At 52.2% G+C, this 17152-nt stretch overlaps 1 protein-coding gene across 2 annotated transcripts; it reads right to left on the minus strand.

The window, feature by feature from the left end:
- Window positions 1-11282: 11282 nt before the first annotated feature.
- Window positions 11283-15617, minus strand: FOXA2 (forkhead box A2). Of its 2 annotated transcripts, XM_025399719.1 has the most exons (3): window positions 15429-15617; window positions 14347-14416; window positions 11283-13308 (listed from the first exon to the last, which is right to left on the minus strand). In XM_025399719.1, the coding sequence occupies exons 2-3, from the start codon at window positions 14413-14415 to the stop codon at window positions 12004-12006; spliced, it is 1374 nt and encodes a 457-aa protein (XP_025255504.1). In that variant the 5' UTR covers window position 14416; window positions 15429-15617; the 3' UTR covers window positions 11283-12003. The 2 variants fall into 2 exon arrangements, with proteins under 2 accessions (XP_025255504.1, XP_025255503.1); XM_025399718.1 differs by lacking the exon at window positions 15429-15617 and having other exon boundaries at window positions 14347-14619.
- Window positions 15618-17152: the final 1535 nt, after the last annotated feature.

Consider the following 17152-nt stretch of genomic DNA (forward strand, 5'->3'; position numbering starts at 1 on the left):
AGACAAGCATTGAGAAATATAAAGATATACCTTTGTGAGGAGAGGTTTAATTACTACTATTGAGCTATTTTATCAAACATAAAATTTAGAAGAAAATGCAAGGTGAAATTGGGAAATAAGCATTAATCACATCAAAACTGATATTCAACAAAATAGCACTGCCAATGACAATGAAAGTAGGATGATGTGACCTGCCTGTGAGCAGCCACCACAAAACTGTAATGCAAGAATATGATACATTGTTTTGCCCCCAGGGCACAAACTAGACAGACATTGTGCAAAGAAATACTTGGCACGTGATAAATTTATCAAAACTCCAAATACATTTTATACTCCATTTACAAAACTGTGCTGGAAAAAGAAAGGACATACTTTCTTAGTTTGTCCAAGAATACCTTATGTAGTAAAATGGCTGTCTAATTTCCAGAGCTACCCTTCATTTAGAAATACATATATTTACCTGCTCGCTATTGACTAATGTGGAATACTTGATACTGTGAGCAATATTTCTATCTCAAATCCTAAGAATTTACAAATTACAATATTTGTTTTATTTTAAAAATCCTAAAAAATGAAAAGGATCCATGAAACTTCTGAACTCTAAAAAATAAAATGGATCTGTGAGACTTCTTAAAATGCTTTATGCTCCAGGCTGGCTGATAATAGGTAACTGTATTTTAAGTTGAGGTGATCTAATTTGAAAAATATCTTTTATCATGTGAAAGGCATTTAGGCAAACAAGAAAAGAATTCCATTTGAAAGACAACAGACTTTGAAAGAGAAAGTCCCTTAATTTTTTAAAAAAACACAGTCAAGGCAGGCTGACTGTCCAATGTCTGCAAGAAAACTATTCTTTATCACTTGGCTTTTAAAAAAAGAATTATTAAATTTTAAATTATCATTGTTTAGGATTTGTACTAAGGTTTTCTATTGTTTTGGAAGGCTGGCAATTATGCCTACTTTATTTTATACAAATAGATGGCAGAGTACGCACGCTCCTCACAATTGCTTCACAGCAAACCCATTCTTAGAGACGGAGCTAATGAGGGGGGCTAATTGTAACACACAGTCTATTCAGAGAATGCAAATGGTGGACAATAGAGTACATCTTTCTCTTTTTCTATTAGTAATTGAGGAGTAAATGGAGATCTTGTTAAGGACCTTAGAAGTTTGATCATCACTGAGTGAGTTTGCCATTTTAATTTGCTTTCACCTCCAAAACAGATCTGTATTGAGACATGGCTACCTCAGCTAGAAGCAGAGCTGCTGCACCGCAGACAGAATCTGCCCTCCACCCTCAACTTCATTGAACTGGGTCTGAGCTGCAGCAGGAAACAGTGAGAGGGGCTGGAGTGGCGGAAGGGAGGCAAGGGAGGAATGGTGGGGAAAGTCTCTGGAAAGCATTCTAGACAGGTGGGGACTTCCATATATGGCATGGTTGGGGGCTTGGGAACTTGGGAGGGTATGCACCTTGGGAGAGTCATGAGTCCTGGGAAGAAGTCACAGAACCCACCCCAAACCCTGCAAAACGTCCAGCAGCTGGGAGTGGTGAGGCCCTTAGCTAAGGGTGTTATACAGGGATAGTGATCTGCCTGTTCTTTTATGATGACCAGGAGCCCAGAGGCCAGGGCCTGAGGAAGGGAAGGTGTGCATGTGTGTGTGTGTGTCTCGCGTGGTGTGTGAGAGAGAGGAGGGAGGGAAGGAGGAGAGAGATTGCGGAATGCAGGGGAGAAATCATGCAGTTACTTTTAGTTGTTTACTGAGCAAGGGCAAAATCTAAACAGCGCTTGCCACAATCAATGAAGGGATCGCCTCAGCTTCCAGAGTTGAGCTCCCTAAATGAGTCTGGCATTCTGATAACTGCAGGTGAGCACCTGAGATCAACTCTTTCCCACTGCTCGATGCTAGGAAGAGATAGGGATGCATTTGTTCCTGAGCTCTGGGAAGGGAGAGGCACGAGGGGGATTTAATTGTCTGCCTGGGTGAATCGAAATGTCCTTTAAAGCAAAGAAATCAAGAGAGGTTGGCCTTTAATTGGTAAACTCTGCTGATTGGGGGAGGTGGCAATTAAAATGGAAAGAGGACAAAATATAGATTGGCTACTCCTCCCTCTGCTGTCTCGCCCCCATAAACAGCCCCCAAAATTGGCATTCTCCTCTTCTCTGGCCGTTTTTACAATACTCAGCACACAACCTGATTGTGGGTAACTGTGTCATTCTTGTGCCCCCACCTTAGTCTAACACTCAGTTATCCAGTTTGGAGTGAGAATACAGTTTTATCTAGAACTCTGTTCACTTCCAAGAGTTGGCCATACACATGCCAATGTGTGAGGAGCTGGCCTTAGAATCCAATTGTCTGCCTGTCTCTGAAATGCCGAAATGGAAGACGCTAAGTCTGCAGGGAATCTCACACCACTAAAAATGGACAGGACAGGGAACTTAGCTTCCCGGATATCAAAAAGTAAAGGAGACCTCCAAGCCAAGCCTGAGCCCTGATTTGAGGAGGGCTAGTGCTCATTTCCACTCTGTGTCCCCAGAGCCTGGCACAAGCTAGCCACTGTACTCTGCTGGAGTGGCACTCTTCTAGTCAACAGGCCTACTGGGTGCTGGGCAGCATCCTCCCTCCCTGAGGGCTGCAGGCTGACGTGCCTAGGCCAGCATCCTATTCAGGGGCAAACCCCAGAGGCAGGTGTTTATGGAGATCTGCACTGGTGTATATGTGAGTGGTGGGAGGGGGAGGCTTGTCACTGGGGCTGGGGCCAGGGCGTGCTGGGGACTAGCTGTGGGCAGCGTGTGCATTCCAGCTATGCTGTCACCTGTGTTGTCAGGCCACCAGGTGCAGGTCAGGGGGAGGTCAGAGGCAAGAGCCTCTTAGGACATTCCTAGCCCTTGCTCCCAGAATTCCCCAGTAGGGAATAAGGCAGATAGGCTGTAGCTCAGAAATGATTTGGCTATGTGGATTGTTTTAAACTTATATGTCAGCCCTTAGTCTCTGCCCCTGACATTTCTCTCCTCTCTGGCATTTTTCCCTTCTAATCACAATGTAAGAGCCTGCTTGCTGCCTCCCCATTTCCAGCACTGGCTAGCTGGCCCTGGAAGCATCAGTGGGAGAAAAGCGTGGTCCAGGCCTGAATGAACTTCTGGTCAACTTCAAGGGACCATGGCCACATAAGAATTCTGACTGTGTTACCCCAGTAGAGAAAATGAGAATCCAGCCTGATACCAAACATCACCCATCCTCATCTCTGCTAGGACAGTCCCTGGGGTTTGTGCCATGCTTCCAGGGGGTACCAAAGCCTGGCTCTTCTGAGATCTTCCAGTTTCTTTCCAGACTTTCCCTAACACTTCAGATGTCCCTGCTCATTTTCCAGATTCCGGAGTTCTGGTGAAGGCTGGCCTCCTACTTCGTTGAAATAAGAATTTTCTGTGGCCCAGAGTCCTGGGAAGCCAGAATAAGTTGAGGGAATATGAGTTGAAAGACTCCAGCTCAAAGCTGCGCTGTGAAATTGGAGCAAGTTCCCTAACTTCCCTCAGTCCCAAGATCATTACCTGTAAATTATGATTTCCACCAACAGGACATGGGGAAGCTTAAAAGAGATCCTGTTCAGGAAGATACCTTGCATGGTTCCTGGCACCTAGAAAAACCCCACTCAATGGTCATTGGATTGACTAGTGTTTACATTCAAAATAAGAGAGGGCAGGACGTGGACGGGGGCATGAAGGCCACTGAAAACACTAAAATGGTAAAACAAAATTTCTGCCAAGAAATAGACTAACTTTTCTGGAGAAAAAATCTCTCTTTTCTAGAGAGAGAATTTTCTTAGCTAGCAGGGGATAGATTTGTTGAAGTTACATCTTCCTGTGTGTGAACTGCCCCAATTAATGTAGCTCAGAATCACAGAACAAATGAAAAATATATAGTGAAATTGATCTCCTTTATTTGAAACTTAAAATGGGTTTGTGGAAGTAAAGCAAGCAAAAGGCTTGAGCAAAGCTGTATATTTTATACCGAAGGGTGCACATGCTGACCTCCTGACGTTTCTGCTAGAGATGCTTCTGACTTCCATATGAAGCTCTCTATAACCCAGCTCCTGCCCTGGAACCTCACCCCGTTCCTTCACAGAAAATGTCATCTAATCATCATCTGTCCTTTTCGATTATCTAGCTATCTACCTCAGGCCTTAGTGCCTTCCAAGCCCTCTCCTCCAAATACTTCCAAAGATTGTTTTATGTTTTCAAATAAAGCACTTTTAACATTCATGAAATCAAGTTAGGAATTATATATATGCTTTCCTTTCAGCAAGCAACAATTTCCAAACATAATTCAATATATAATTACTTCTGCTTTGTAAAAATAGAAGGAATAATAAATTGAGATATTTTTCATGAAATACCAAGTCAAAATTTACATGCATGCAATCTTATTTTTATTTGCTCAGATCATTACCAACCCTAGTTCAAAAATATTCCTGCTTATTTTTGGACCTGTGTCTTATTATTTTCAAATAAATGAAACAATGGGAAAGTTGACTTACTTATTAAAAACTAAATTAGGACCCAACCATTTAAGGAAGCAGAGACTGAACCACATAAGCAAGTAGAACTAAAAATCAGCACACAATTCTCGTTACAAAGTTATAATTGTGCATTACACGCCAGTATTTTTCCGTTGCACATACTTTTGTGAGGCTGAAATATTCTCTCTCGATAAATTTAATGATGTTTAAGTCAAGAAAGTATAGTAATGCCAGCATCATCTCCTGACACTGCTGGGAATGTTGCTGCCTCTAATTAACAAGAGAGGGTTAAACTCCAGGCACTTGCCCTGGTGGGAAGTGAGACCTCTAGTTTTGCATGAATGAATGTAACTTAATTTGTTGCTTCTTTTAGCACTCCCACCTATGAGTTGTGTTATCTAACAGTGAAATATCACCCCTTCTTTAGAGAGAGAGAGAGAACAAGTAAGTCAATGCTTTTTAATGTGAACCTGCGGGGGGGCGGGGGGGAGTGGTGACAATGACATCTGACCAGTCCATGTGAATGTTGGCAGTGAGCTCAGAGCTCTGACAAATAGCAACTAATGTAAAAAATAAGCACATTTTTGTGAAGGTATGCTTGTAAAAACTCCCTGTCCTCTTTACCTTTACATGAGTGGTACTTTAGCACAAGGTGGCAGCTTCTTCTGCAGAGGATACCAGCGATCTGGACTAGGCCCCAAGGGTGCAGGGGCTGAGGGGGAGGGGAGAATAGGCATCACCTCCAGTCTAGCAAGAGGGACTGCGACGGAATTACAGCTTGTAAAATAAGCCTCCATCAGTCTCCCAGGAGACAGCCGGCCTCAACTTGGGTGTTCCCTGCTTGTTAGCCTCAGTCATAATTGGTCTCTCCTCCCATCCCACGTTGTTGGTTTTCTGTGTGTGGCTTTTGGTGTGAGCGTGTTAGGTCATCAACAAATACAATAGCGGGAGGGGGCAACTGGGGACACACATGATTGTTTTAGAGAAGAAAGGAGAAAAGGGATAAGAGAGTGGGCAGGAAGGCTGTGAACAGAATGGGGAAGATGGCCCAGGATTTAGGCTTCCGAGGCACCCCCTGGAGTGCTCCAGGGTAGGGAACTCCCTGGGAGTTTTGTTAAAGGGAGAAGAGGCCTGCTGGGAGCTGGAGACCCTGCTGAGATCCACTGAGGACATTCATCCATTCTACCCTATTTTTGTTTGCTTGTCTCTGGGGGTGCCTGTAACATCCTGCCCACATCCGGTGCCTCTCATCAAAAAGGAATTTTTCAAAAAATCCCAATCAGGATGATTTGCTCTAGAAAGGCTGCGTGTGTGGAGCTGAAGACGGAAAGAACAGCCCAGGACCCTGGTGGGGGTGGGGTGCGGGTCACAGGCCTTCATCCTTTTTCCATCCATTGTTAAAATAGATTCTCACTATCTTGTCTCTCCACCCCCATCTCCTTTTACCTCTTCTCAGAGGAAAGCCCGTCCTGGGGATGGAGGCTACAGTAAATTTCTGATCTAAAGTTAGCTATAAAGCCTAGAGTGGAGATGTCTTCGCATTTAAGGAAGGCTGAAGATACAGTGCATTGTTTTCGCTCAGAAGGGGACAGATAAAGATAAGATCCCTAGACCCTTGAATCTTTATTTAATGTAAAAAGAACATTTGACCAGGGAAGGAAACAGCAAGAAGTGTAATTAAGTCAACTTGCAAACTTTGGGGATTGATTATTTTTTTCTGTTTGTGTGTTTTAAAGTTTTACATTTTACTCCACAACCCCTGGCTGGCCTGGTTGCCATGGTGCCGCCGCCAGGGATGGTGTCCATGCTGTCCCCCACCCAGCAAAGGATTTCAGGTCTGAAACCTTGTTCTTTTGCTACAGCAGGGACAACAAACTAGAGCTAATGGCACTAGGGTGTGCGTGGGAGTGGAGGTGGTCTATTCTGTATGGCAGGACTTGATGTGTACTACTTTGCCGACATTAGCCAGAACCAACTGCTTGCAACTCCAGGTTCGCGGTGTTTGGGAGGGAAATGTTTTCCTGCCTTCTCTTGCAGGGTGAAGGTGCATAGTCAGAAAAGGCCTTACTGCTTTTTTTAAACATTAACTGGTGTCTGCACATTCCAAATCTCATCTCGGGCTACCCCTCCCTCCAAGCCAGGGCCACCTCCAGACCCCCGGATGTGTAGAAGCATGCACTGCCCCGAAGAAAACGTGTTGCCCCAAGGTAACTTCAGGTACCTCCTCGGGCTAACGTCTCCTCCTTTGCCCTATTGAGCCTTATCTCTTGCTTCTCCTCGCCCCACTCCCACATTAAAAGGCCCCCAAAGCATTGAGGAGCGGCTTCTCTTTATGAAGCCGGGGAGAAGGCGGGCGATAAAGATCTGGCGTTTAAATTGGCCATTTGGAAGATTACATCTCTTCAGCGAGGGTCTTTCTTTCAAAACTCGCACTGAATTAAGGGTCATGGCTACTCCGTACCCGGCTCTCAAAGGCACGGCACCTTTGAATTCAGCCGTGGAGTGGCCTGGGCGAGGGGACCCGGGGCCATCAAAGGCCCGAGGGAAGGCCGTGGGGCGACACCCGTCTAATGACAAGTAATTGACGGATTCGACGCCGCGAATTACCAGCGGAACGGGAGGCATTAATTATTTAAAAACGATTAGCCTTGTCGTGTGTCCTGCAGGCGTTCCATCATGTTCAGGGAAGATAACCAGCCACGCGAGGCGAGCCGGGGCTGGAAGGGCGGCGGGCGCGCTCCCCAGCAGGCTTCGGGTGCGGTGGACACGGGCGCACAGCCCAAGGCACCAGGGAAAGAGAGGAGGGGCCACCCAGGGTCCCCACACAGGAAGGTGACTACATAACAGTGACCCTGCTTAACAACGAAACAGATTTCTGCCCACTTGGGCTCGAAGTCTGGTGACTGCGGCGCACATGGGAAAAGCTTTCCGGTCGGGGTGGTGGGCAATTTCCATGTACCAGTTCCCTGTCGCGTCAGACCAAAACCCAGAGTAACCGAGTCAGGCACGGGCCTGTCACAGTGCCTACTACCCAGGCGTTTAAAGTAAAGACCCCAGGTAGATTGTGGATCTGGCGTGGGGGCGGGGATGGGGGGTGCTGGTAGACACCTGCGGAAACACACCTTTATCATGCCCTGCTCTTGAAAACCGAGAGTCCTGAGGTTTCAAGGGGCAGCAGCAGAACTACTATTTTTCCGAGGTCCACGCCTTTCCGGAGGCGGAGGAAAGACGTGGCTGGTTCTGTTGTGTCCTACGAACTCGCGTCCTCCGGAACCGCAGAGGGCAAGCCCGGCATGCGCAAGCGTGCTCCTGCCCGTGGAAGCGGGGAAATCGGCGACTGGGTTGCAGGGAGAATGGGATGATAAATGGCCCCGCGTCTGCTTTCTCACTTTCTCTCCTGGACCCAGCTCGTAACCCCAGAGGCTCCCCAACCTGCTTGCAGCCAAGCACACCGGTGCGCAAAGGCCACCAGCCGCTTCCTGCAGTCAGAGCTGAGGTTCACTCGCATCTTGGAAAGGCGCGGCCCCTCCCCTGCTGCTGTTTGATGCCGACCCCCACCATCTCCTCGGCCTGCCGGTGTCCGAGAAAGAGTTGAGACTGGACTCAAACCCCTGCACGCCAAGGGGAGGGCGTCACCACGCTCGGGCCTCAGCCTCTTCAGACTCCCATGCACCACGCACATCGTTTTCTGCTGACCCCCATCCTAGATTCTGAGGCCAAGGGGGTTCCCCACACTCCACCCTCCACTCTTCTCCGGAAACACGCTGCTCTCAGATCAAATCCCCAGACCCGAGCTCTTCGAGGGGCCTGTGTGGCTTCCTCTGGGCCCTACCAAACTGCTCTGAGCTCAGAGCCTAAGCGGTCTGAGTTCGCAACTCTACGACCCCTCATCCTTCCAAGTCATGCACTTTCGGAACCCCCTGCAAAAAAAACCCAACCCCTTGAGTCTCCGTTGGCTGAGCTTACCACCAGCCAAGCCCGCCCCGGAGTCTGAGCCCTGGAAGGGAGAAGGACTGGCTGGGGGAGGGGCAGTGCGCGGACAGGAGTGGGGTGCGGACGGTGAGGAGGGGAGCCGGGCGCAGCCCTCGGGTGGGCGCGCTCCCTACCTGCGGCGGCCGGCGGGCAGGCAGGCGGGCGGGCGGGCCGCGGAGCGTCCAGCGCGCGGAGGGAGGAGGAAGACTGCTCCGAGCCGAGGCATCCCCGCATTTATTTGAGCTCAAACCAAGCGACTGTTGACTTTAGCACACAAAGCAAAGATTTCACTGCCCGCTAGTTTAAAAATGAATATTTTACCAAGATATCGATCAGCGTTATAAAATTCAGTTAAGTACAATGGGATCCTGGCAAAAAAAAAAAAAAAAAAAGAATAATAAAGGAGGGGGAGGCAATATAATATCTGTGCAAATTTGCTGAAGTGTGACGTGGCATGGAAAGTTTACCCTCCTGGAATTCGGATCTAGAATGTTTTTTTCAGTTGTTTACAGACTTTGTTTATTCACAGATCATGGTTGCTTAAACCGGCGCGCGGAAGGCGTGGGGAAAAAAGGAAAAAAAGGAGGGGGGAGCGCCTCTGCACCCCACAATGCGTAGAGTTGGGGAAAGCGCGCAGAGGCGATTTGTGAGCTCGTAAGCTCGGAACCCGGGCTAGGGGAGGGATTTAAGCGGGAGGGGGGCGTGAAAGACACAAGAAGCCCAGAAAAGCCTCCGAAAGCGCCTGCTCCCCGACATCCTTTTTATGTATTCGGACAGAACTATATCTTATCGGCCGGGATCAGTGAAGGGGGGCGCGCTAAGTAGTTTAAAACGACCCTCGCACAATGGGCGTGCCATACGAAACATAGCAGGTTAGGGCAGCGCTTTCAGCCTCCATTGTCCCCCACTCGGCCCCCGGCCCTGCCTCTCGGCTCCTTCGCCACAGGAGCCTTTTATGTGATAATGAAACACATTTCAGGCCGGGCTCACGACGTGTGTGTCCTTGCTAGGGGGAGAGACGGCCTGATTGCTGGCTGTGGCCTCCGGATCCCCCCCCTCCCCAATTTCTCTTCCTTGTGTTCTTTGGGACAATGTGGCATGTTAAGAAAGGGATTTGGAGGCGGGAGGGGGGCAGTGGGGTGGGGGGGGAAGCGGAGGCAATGCCAAACCCCCCTCAAGCGCGTGGGAAGGCCAGGCTTGTTGGGGATGACGGCGGGGTGGGGGATGGGGTGGCAAAGACCCCAGCAAGGTAGCAAGCAAAGCCAGTCTCCAGGTCTGGGGCGTAGCTGGGACACTCCAGGTTTGGATGGCCAAGAAGCCCAAAGATCTAATCTTGAAGAAAGGAGCCTGAATTTAGAAACCTGAGGCAGAAAGTCCTCCAGGCTTTCAGAGTGTTTTTACCCACCGCAAGCTAACTGCGCACGGGAGTGGCTCCCGAGTCTGCCGAACCCGCTACGACACTGATCCTGCCCTCGCCCAGCCAGCAGATGTCCTGGGCAAAACCAGCACCAGGCTCTTCTTTGCGCTCTCGGGCTTGGTTTTCACTGCCGTTGGCCGCCCTTTTAGGCCAGCGAGGTCGTCTGTGGGGAGAGGCAGCATGGTGTATAAGAATTCATTCTGGGATTTTTCGTTATATTTTAGAGAGTCCTTGAAGGCTCACACAATACCTGCATATCCCCTGGGCCCTGCAAACCTGGATTGCTAACCTTACCTAACTTACAAGAAGCTTTGCAAGGGCGAGTTTTGGAGGGAGATGGGGAGCAAATTTGCTGACAGTGGCATCTCCACTACTGTCATGGTCGATTGGACAGACACCCCTTACCTCCTCCTCACTCCCAAATATACCCTATTTTTAAAAAAACAGACTCGGATTGTTACCCTGATTTATCCTTTCAAACCAATTCCAGGATAAGGTCTTCTGTTTCCCTACACCAAGTGTCTTGCCATTTCTGGGTTAGCAAGGTCTTTCTGGGTTAGCAAGGTCTGCCATTGTTGTGCGCAATACCTGCTTGGGGAGAAGGGTGGGAAAGGGTGGCGGCCTGTATACAGAGGAGGTTGGAAGACCCAGGCAGAGTCCCAATTCCACCACTATTCACAGTGGTGAACAGGCAAAGTGCTGCACCACAAATTTGCAAGTTTGATCCAGGCTTACTGACCTGAAGGGAGGCCCAAGATCGGAAGTACAGCAAAAACATGAAATCCAGGCTTCCCCCAAGAGAAGCCAGCTGTGGGGCCCAAGAGACCGCAACAACACGGCACATTCAAACAGCCAAGGTGGAAAATAGTGATATGTGGAGAGTTATCTTCTACTGGTGTTAAAAATAAACCTACTGGAATGGTCTGCCTGGGATCTGTGTATTTCATAGTGTGTAAAGTTAACCCACAAATGCAAAAAGTAACCATAGACCATATGAGTTCCATTTAATAATGTGCTTGCTTTAGTGTTTAGGGGGATGTATACTGGTATCTGCAAATTTGAAGTGGATTTAGAGAAATAAGATGGATTGACCAATGGAGGGGAGGATGGACAAGTATGTGATAAAGCACATATAATGAAATGTTAATTGCAGAATTTCGGGAGCAGGGTCCATGTGTGCCTACTGTAAAATTCATTCAATTTTGGTATGTCTGAAAATTTTAATAATAAACTGTTGGGAAAACAGCAACACTCCCTGGACCAAAATAAAATACAACCTGCAACCAGTCAGGGTATCCCTCCCTCCTTCTTGAAATAATTTCCAAGTTTGTATATTTTTTGAGCCAAGTGAAGAAAAGAAAAATCTGGAAGAAAAGATTCAAGGGATGAAACCGGGTATAACACTTTAATATAGATATGTGGAACTCTGGCCCTTGCAGCCAGAATACACATTTATAAGCCATAAATAAAGCACGCAGAAACCATAAATTAATCAGACCCGAGACCTGGATTTCACCGTGTCAAGATTGGGAATGCATTTTTTTTCTTTTTCTTGGTCATTTACAACAGACCCTTACATTATTTTTTTCCTGTTTTTAAACAATAGTACAACCCTCTGGTTCTGTTAAAACTACATGGTTTTACACCGAGTCACTCACAAAAGTTTTTTTTCTTTCTTTTTTTTTTTTTTTTTTTTTTTAAGTAAGACTTCCCTGCAACAACAGCAATGGAGGAGAACAACAACAACAACAAAAAATCAGAATCTGCAGGTGCTTGAAGAAGCAGGAGTCTTTACACAGTAGTGGCAACCGGAGGCTTTTTTTTTTTTTTTTTTTTTTTTTTTGATTTTTTATATTCTTTCCCGTTTTCCTCGTTATATAGAACGTGGGGCATCAAGTGTGACCCTCTGTTTGGGACAAAAGGGCTGCAGCGGGTGAGGGGAGACTGCTGTCTTGGGGGTGTTGGGGTGGGGTTGTTATTGATTTCTTCCCTTTCATCTCTGCAACACCGTCTCCCCAAAGTCTCGACCCCCACTTGCTCTCTCGCTTATCCTGGATCCGGGCTGCCAGAGTCATCCGGGCCTGAAGCCGTCGTCTTCTTAAGAGGAGTTCATAATGGGCCGGGAGTACACCCCCTGGTAGTAAGAGGTATCTGCGGCCAGGGGCGAAGCGTCCAGGCCCGTTTTGTTCGTGACCGGGCCCATGGCCAAGCTGCCAGGCATGGGGGAACCGTAGCCGGGGTAGTGCATCACCTGTTCGTAGGCCTTGAGGTCCATTTTGTGGGGTTGGTGGTGGTGGTGGCTGTGGTGGTGCTGCTGCTCCGAGGACATGAGGTTGTTGATGGAGAACGGGTGGTTGAAGGCGTAGTGGTGCTCCGGCTTCAGGTGGGCCTCAGGCGGCAGGCCTGGGTGGTGGGGCGGGCCCAGCAGGTGGGCCGCGGCCTGCTGCTGCTGCCCGGGAGAGGGCGCCGGCTCTGGGGGGCTCAGTGCTGCAGCAGGCGTCCCTTTCATCTCTCCCAGGCCCCCTCGCTTGTGCTCCTGGCACGGGGAGGCGCTCGAGTGAGGCGACTCGGTGCCAGCAGGAGTCTCGGAGGCCGGCCCCGCGGCCTCCCCGAGTTGAGCCTGCGAGGCCTGGGCCCCGGCGGCCGCCTTCTTGCCACTGCCCGCGGCGCCTGCGGCCTCCTTCAGCGCCAGCTGCTTCTCGCACTTGAAGCGCTTCTGGCGGCGCAGGTAGCAGCCGTTCTCGAACATGTTGCCCGAGTCAGGGTGCAGGGTCCAGAAGGAGCCCTTGCCGGGCTTGTCCGGAGAGCGGGGCACCTTCAGGAAGCAGTCGTTGAAGGAGAGCGAGTGGCGGATGGAGTTCTGCCAGCGCTGCTGGTTCTGCCGGTAGAAGGGGAAGAGGTCCATGATCCACTGGTAGATCTCGCTCAGTGTCAGCATCTTGTTGGGGCTCTGCTGGATGGCCATGGTGATGAGCGAGATGTACGAGTAGGGAGGCTTTGCGTGCGTGTAGCTGCGCCGGTAGGTCTTGGGGTCGCGCGCGCGGCTCAGGCCCGCCTGCCCGTACATGGGGCTCATGGAGTTCATGTTGGCGTAGGGGGCCAGGCCGCCCATGGCCCCGGCCGCCTGCCCCCCGAGCGGGCTCAGGCTGGGACTCAAGTGCGGTCCCATGCCCGCCACGCCGGCCGCCCCGGCCGAGGCGCCCATGCCCGCCATGGCGCCCGCGCCGGGGGACATGCCCGCCAGGGACGGGCTCATGCCTGTGCCCACGTACGACGACATGTTCATGGAGCCCGCGCTCATGTTGCCCGAGCCGCTGCCCATGGCGGCCGCCGACATGCTCATGTAAGTGTTCATGCCGTTCATCCCCAGGCCGGCGTTCATGTTGCTCACGGAGGAGTAGCCCTGCGGACAGAGCCCCGGGAGGGAGGCGACAGCGTTAGCACCGCGGCTCGAGGGTGCCCAGATCTCCCACCCACCGCCCAGGCCTCTGCCTCCGAGGAGGCCTCCGGGTAGCCCTTTCCTCCCTTGTGGCCCAGTTTCCGGACTCCTTGTCTGTTTCATCCAGGGAGAGCCATGATCGATCACCCTTGGGAAGGTGGAGAGCGGATTGCTGCTTGGGTATGTGGCCCGTTCCTAGCCCTTCTCCACCTCGCCCAGATTCTAGAACAGGGGTCCCATGGAGTACTCCCAAACCAGAACCCCAAATGCATTTCCCTGCCCCAGAGTCTCCCCAAAGTCTCCTACCAGCATACTGAGCTGGCGCCGAGGCCCGAAGTCCCCGGACGCCACCTTCGGTCGCAGCAAACAACCTGCGGGACACCTCGCGGGGCGCCTCAGGCTGCCTCCAGTGAAGACTGTCCCTGATCCCCTCTGTCCCGTCTCCCTCCCGGGACCCCCTCCCTTGTTCCAGGGAATCCGAAAGGCAGCGCCTGTGCGGAGTGCGGGGGCTGCCGGAGGCACTGAATGGGGCAATAGGGAAGGAACCGAGACCTAAACTACACGCGGCTGAGCTTTGCAGGCACAAACTTTCTTTCTCTTTGTCCACTAGTCTTTGACTCTGCCTCCACTTCAGCCCCCAACTCCTACCCATCTTCTCCTTCTCAGCTCCCCACCCCCTCGCCGGCCGACCTCCCACCCCTCCCCAGCCGCACGCTGCCAAACATAACTCTGTTAGGATAGTGCGTGGCTCGGCCACGAAGAGGATTTGGAGGCGCCGCAAGTCAATATTTGATCACAAAGTTAATATTATCTCAAGGCTAACAGTGTGTCGTATAAAAAAGAGACCCATTTGATTCCAAGGAGGGCGGAAAAGGCGGCTGCCCAGAAAGGCTGGGGTTGTGGGGCGGGGGTGGGGGGGTGTCAGCGAGGGAAGCGGTCCTGAGGTTGGGGAAGGAGCGAGCGCCGCCGCTCCACTTCCCCCTGGAAAAGACGAGCGCTTACCTCGGGCTCGGCATAGTAGCTGCTCCAGTCGGACGGCTCGTGCCCTTCCATCTTCACCGCTCCCAGCATACTGGAAGCCGAGTGCATGGCAGTTTAAAATTTAACAGCCACAACAAACGACCAGTAATCACCCCCCACCCCCACCCTCTTTTAAAAAAAGTCAGCCAAGGCACCGTCCCCTCCTCCCTCCCTCTCTCGCTCTCCCTCTCCCTGGGCTCCACTCCCTCTCTCTCCCTGGGCCGGCCGGAGGCGGTAGTTGGAAGTGGGCGGGAGTGGGGGGGGCGAGGAGCGGAGGAGGCCCCGGCCAGCGCCCCGCGGCAGGGAGCGCCCGCCGCCGCCGCCGCGCTCACGGGCTGCCGGGTGGCGGCTGAGGTTGGCAGTGCAGAGCTGCCCCGAGGCGGCGGGAAGCGCGCAGCGCGGGGGCTGGTTGGGGGGGGGGGGGGGGGGGGGAGGAGGAGGAGAAGGAAGGAGGAGGAGGAGGTGATGGTGGTGGTGTAGGAGGAGGAGGAGGAGGAGGAGGAGGTGTGGACCGCGGAGCCGACAAGTGCCGCAGTGACGTGGGCGGCTGGTGATATAGCGCGGCGCGCTGGCGCGGGCCTCCAATCCCCAGACCCGGGGCAGCCCATTTGAATAATCAGCTCACACCTAGGTGAGAGGGAGCCGCAGCCGGCGCTCCGCACCTGCCCCTCCGTGCCTGCCGCCCGCCCCACCGCCGCGGCGCCCCGCACTCCTGGGCGGGCCAGGGGAGCGGGCCGGGCGGGCGATCGGGCACACGGGATCCCTGGTCAAGCCCCCTTTCCTCCCGGGTCTACGGCGAGTCCCCTGAGGAAGGAGGGACCTGGGAGGAGACCACCCTCGGGGGCGGCTCTGGCCTCAGGCCCCCGCCCCGTTCCATCGCGCCGTGGCGCCCGGTGTGCCTGTCGGAGCGCGCGTCCGGCCTCAGTGCCCCGCAGATCCCTATGAAAGCCGGATTTATTTATGCCGGGTTTCTTCGCTCTCAGTGCTCATTCTCTGTCAAAACAGCAAGCCCATGACAGCCAATTTGCAAAGTGCTGTCCTATTTAGAAAAACTGTGTACACACCTTTAACTCGCCCGCCGCTGCTCCTGCGAGGCCCCTCCTTGTTAGAGTTCAGACCCGGAACGGCCTCGGGAGACGCGCCGGGCGCACGGTCCGGCCGCCTGGGCTCTCGGCCTCCTCAGAGCTCGGCAGCCAGCGACCCGCAGTGGGGCGGCCGGCGCCTGGCGCAAGCAGCCCCTCCAGCAGCGGCCGACGGTTGGGAGGCTGAGATAGGTCTCTGATATTCAGGCCGGCGTGTTTCAAGGTTACTTTTCAGTCACAACCGAGGTGCCCACAGCATTTCGTAACTAAAACAAACAGGGCAGGAGGTGGGGAGGGAGGGGTAAGGAGGGAAGAATCCAGGAATCAATGATGGGGCATATGGAGTTGACTTCAAGAGGGTCTCTGTCCTCTCTGTCTTCCAGAGGGACTGCTTTATAAAAATTGGAAACTCCAGAAATCGTATACTTTTCTTTCCCCTGCAGCTCTTGGGTTCAAAAATTGTCTTCTGTTCTGGGTTAGCCTGTGAGCCCAGATTTGAAGTGGGGGGATATTGCAGGTGTTTGGATGTGGAGGTTCTTTCTTGGTTCTGAAAAACTGGCTGGGCCTTGGGGATCCAGCCCTGTACCCACACCCTCAGACACAGAGAACGCATAGGAAATAGTGGGCATCCAGCCCACCTGTCCAAAATTGGGGGCGATGGTGGCAGAAGACAGACGAGATGGCAGACACAGAGCTTCGCATTGAAGCTTGAGTAAGGGTGAGGCTGGAAGGCAAGAGAGCAGGGAGCAGTAGGCACAGGGGAACCACCTCCCCAACCCGAGGACTCTCAGGTCCGCAGGGTTTGGGCCACAGGAGGAAGCCGCCAGCAGCACCCTTTGCTGCTGAAATGCAGGTAGTTTGGACAATTCATAATGAGGACATTAATAAGCCCGCTGAGCCAGGATTCTCCCCCAAATTCAAGGTCTGCACCTCCGCAGAAGCCGTGCCCATCGGTCCCCAGAGTGCTGAAGGCTCCCACGAGGGGCAGGTCAGCCCGGTGCGCCAGGGAAGGGGCTTGATGGTGTGTACGGCTACGTAGTGAACGTGGAGGTGTGCGCAGAAGAGTCAGAGGGGTTAGATCCGTAGCATTTCCCACGAGATCCCACCTAGCGCGTGCATGGGAGCAACTTCATCACTCCACCGAGGGCAGGGAAAGAGAAGTACGCATTGGAGCTCAAAGAATGAGCAATTTTTCAAAAGCTTTCTCCACAGGCCAGGGCAGATACACACACACACACACACACACACACACACACACACACCCCAAAACTCAATGTTATGTTTGACCTAGTCTGTGCGTGTGCTGTATGAGAGTGTTTGTGAGCTTATGTGGGTGCCCACTCCCCTTTCTATTTTTGCTCCTGGTTGAAAATTTGGTCCCAGAAATTATTCCAGGAACAGAAGGAGCGAGCTGGAGAGCTGCAGGAGGAGGGGGTGCTACCCTTCCAAGGAGCTGACTTTGCAAGCCCCCACCTCCACCCCAGCTCTATCGGTGGCCGGGGTCAGGGACACCAGAGAGCGCTCGGCGGGGCTTCCACAGTGACAGGGTGCCCCCTGTCGGCCGCCAGGCCCGCGGGACCGACCCAAGTCCTCATTTACCCCCGCTATCCCAACCCGGCAGCTCCGGCACTCAAGCACCTTCTCCCCCGCTCTCCCAGTCGCTCCGAAAATACCTTCTGAGGGACTCGGCCTTTTTGGAGCCCCAA

This window comes from Theropithecus gelada, chromosome 10 (genome assembly GCF_003255815.1).
Source record: "Theropithecus gelada isolate Dixy chromosome 10, Tgel_1.0, whole genome shotgun sequence".
Classification (NCBI taxonomy): Eukaryota; Metazoa; Chordata; class Mammalia; order Primates; family Cercopithecidae; genus Theropithecus; species Theropithecus gelada.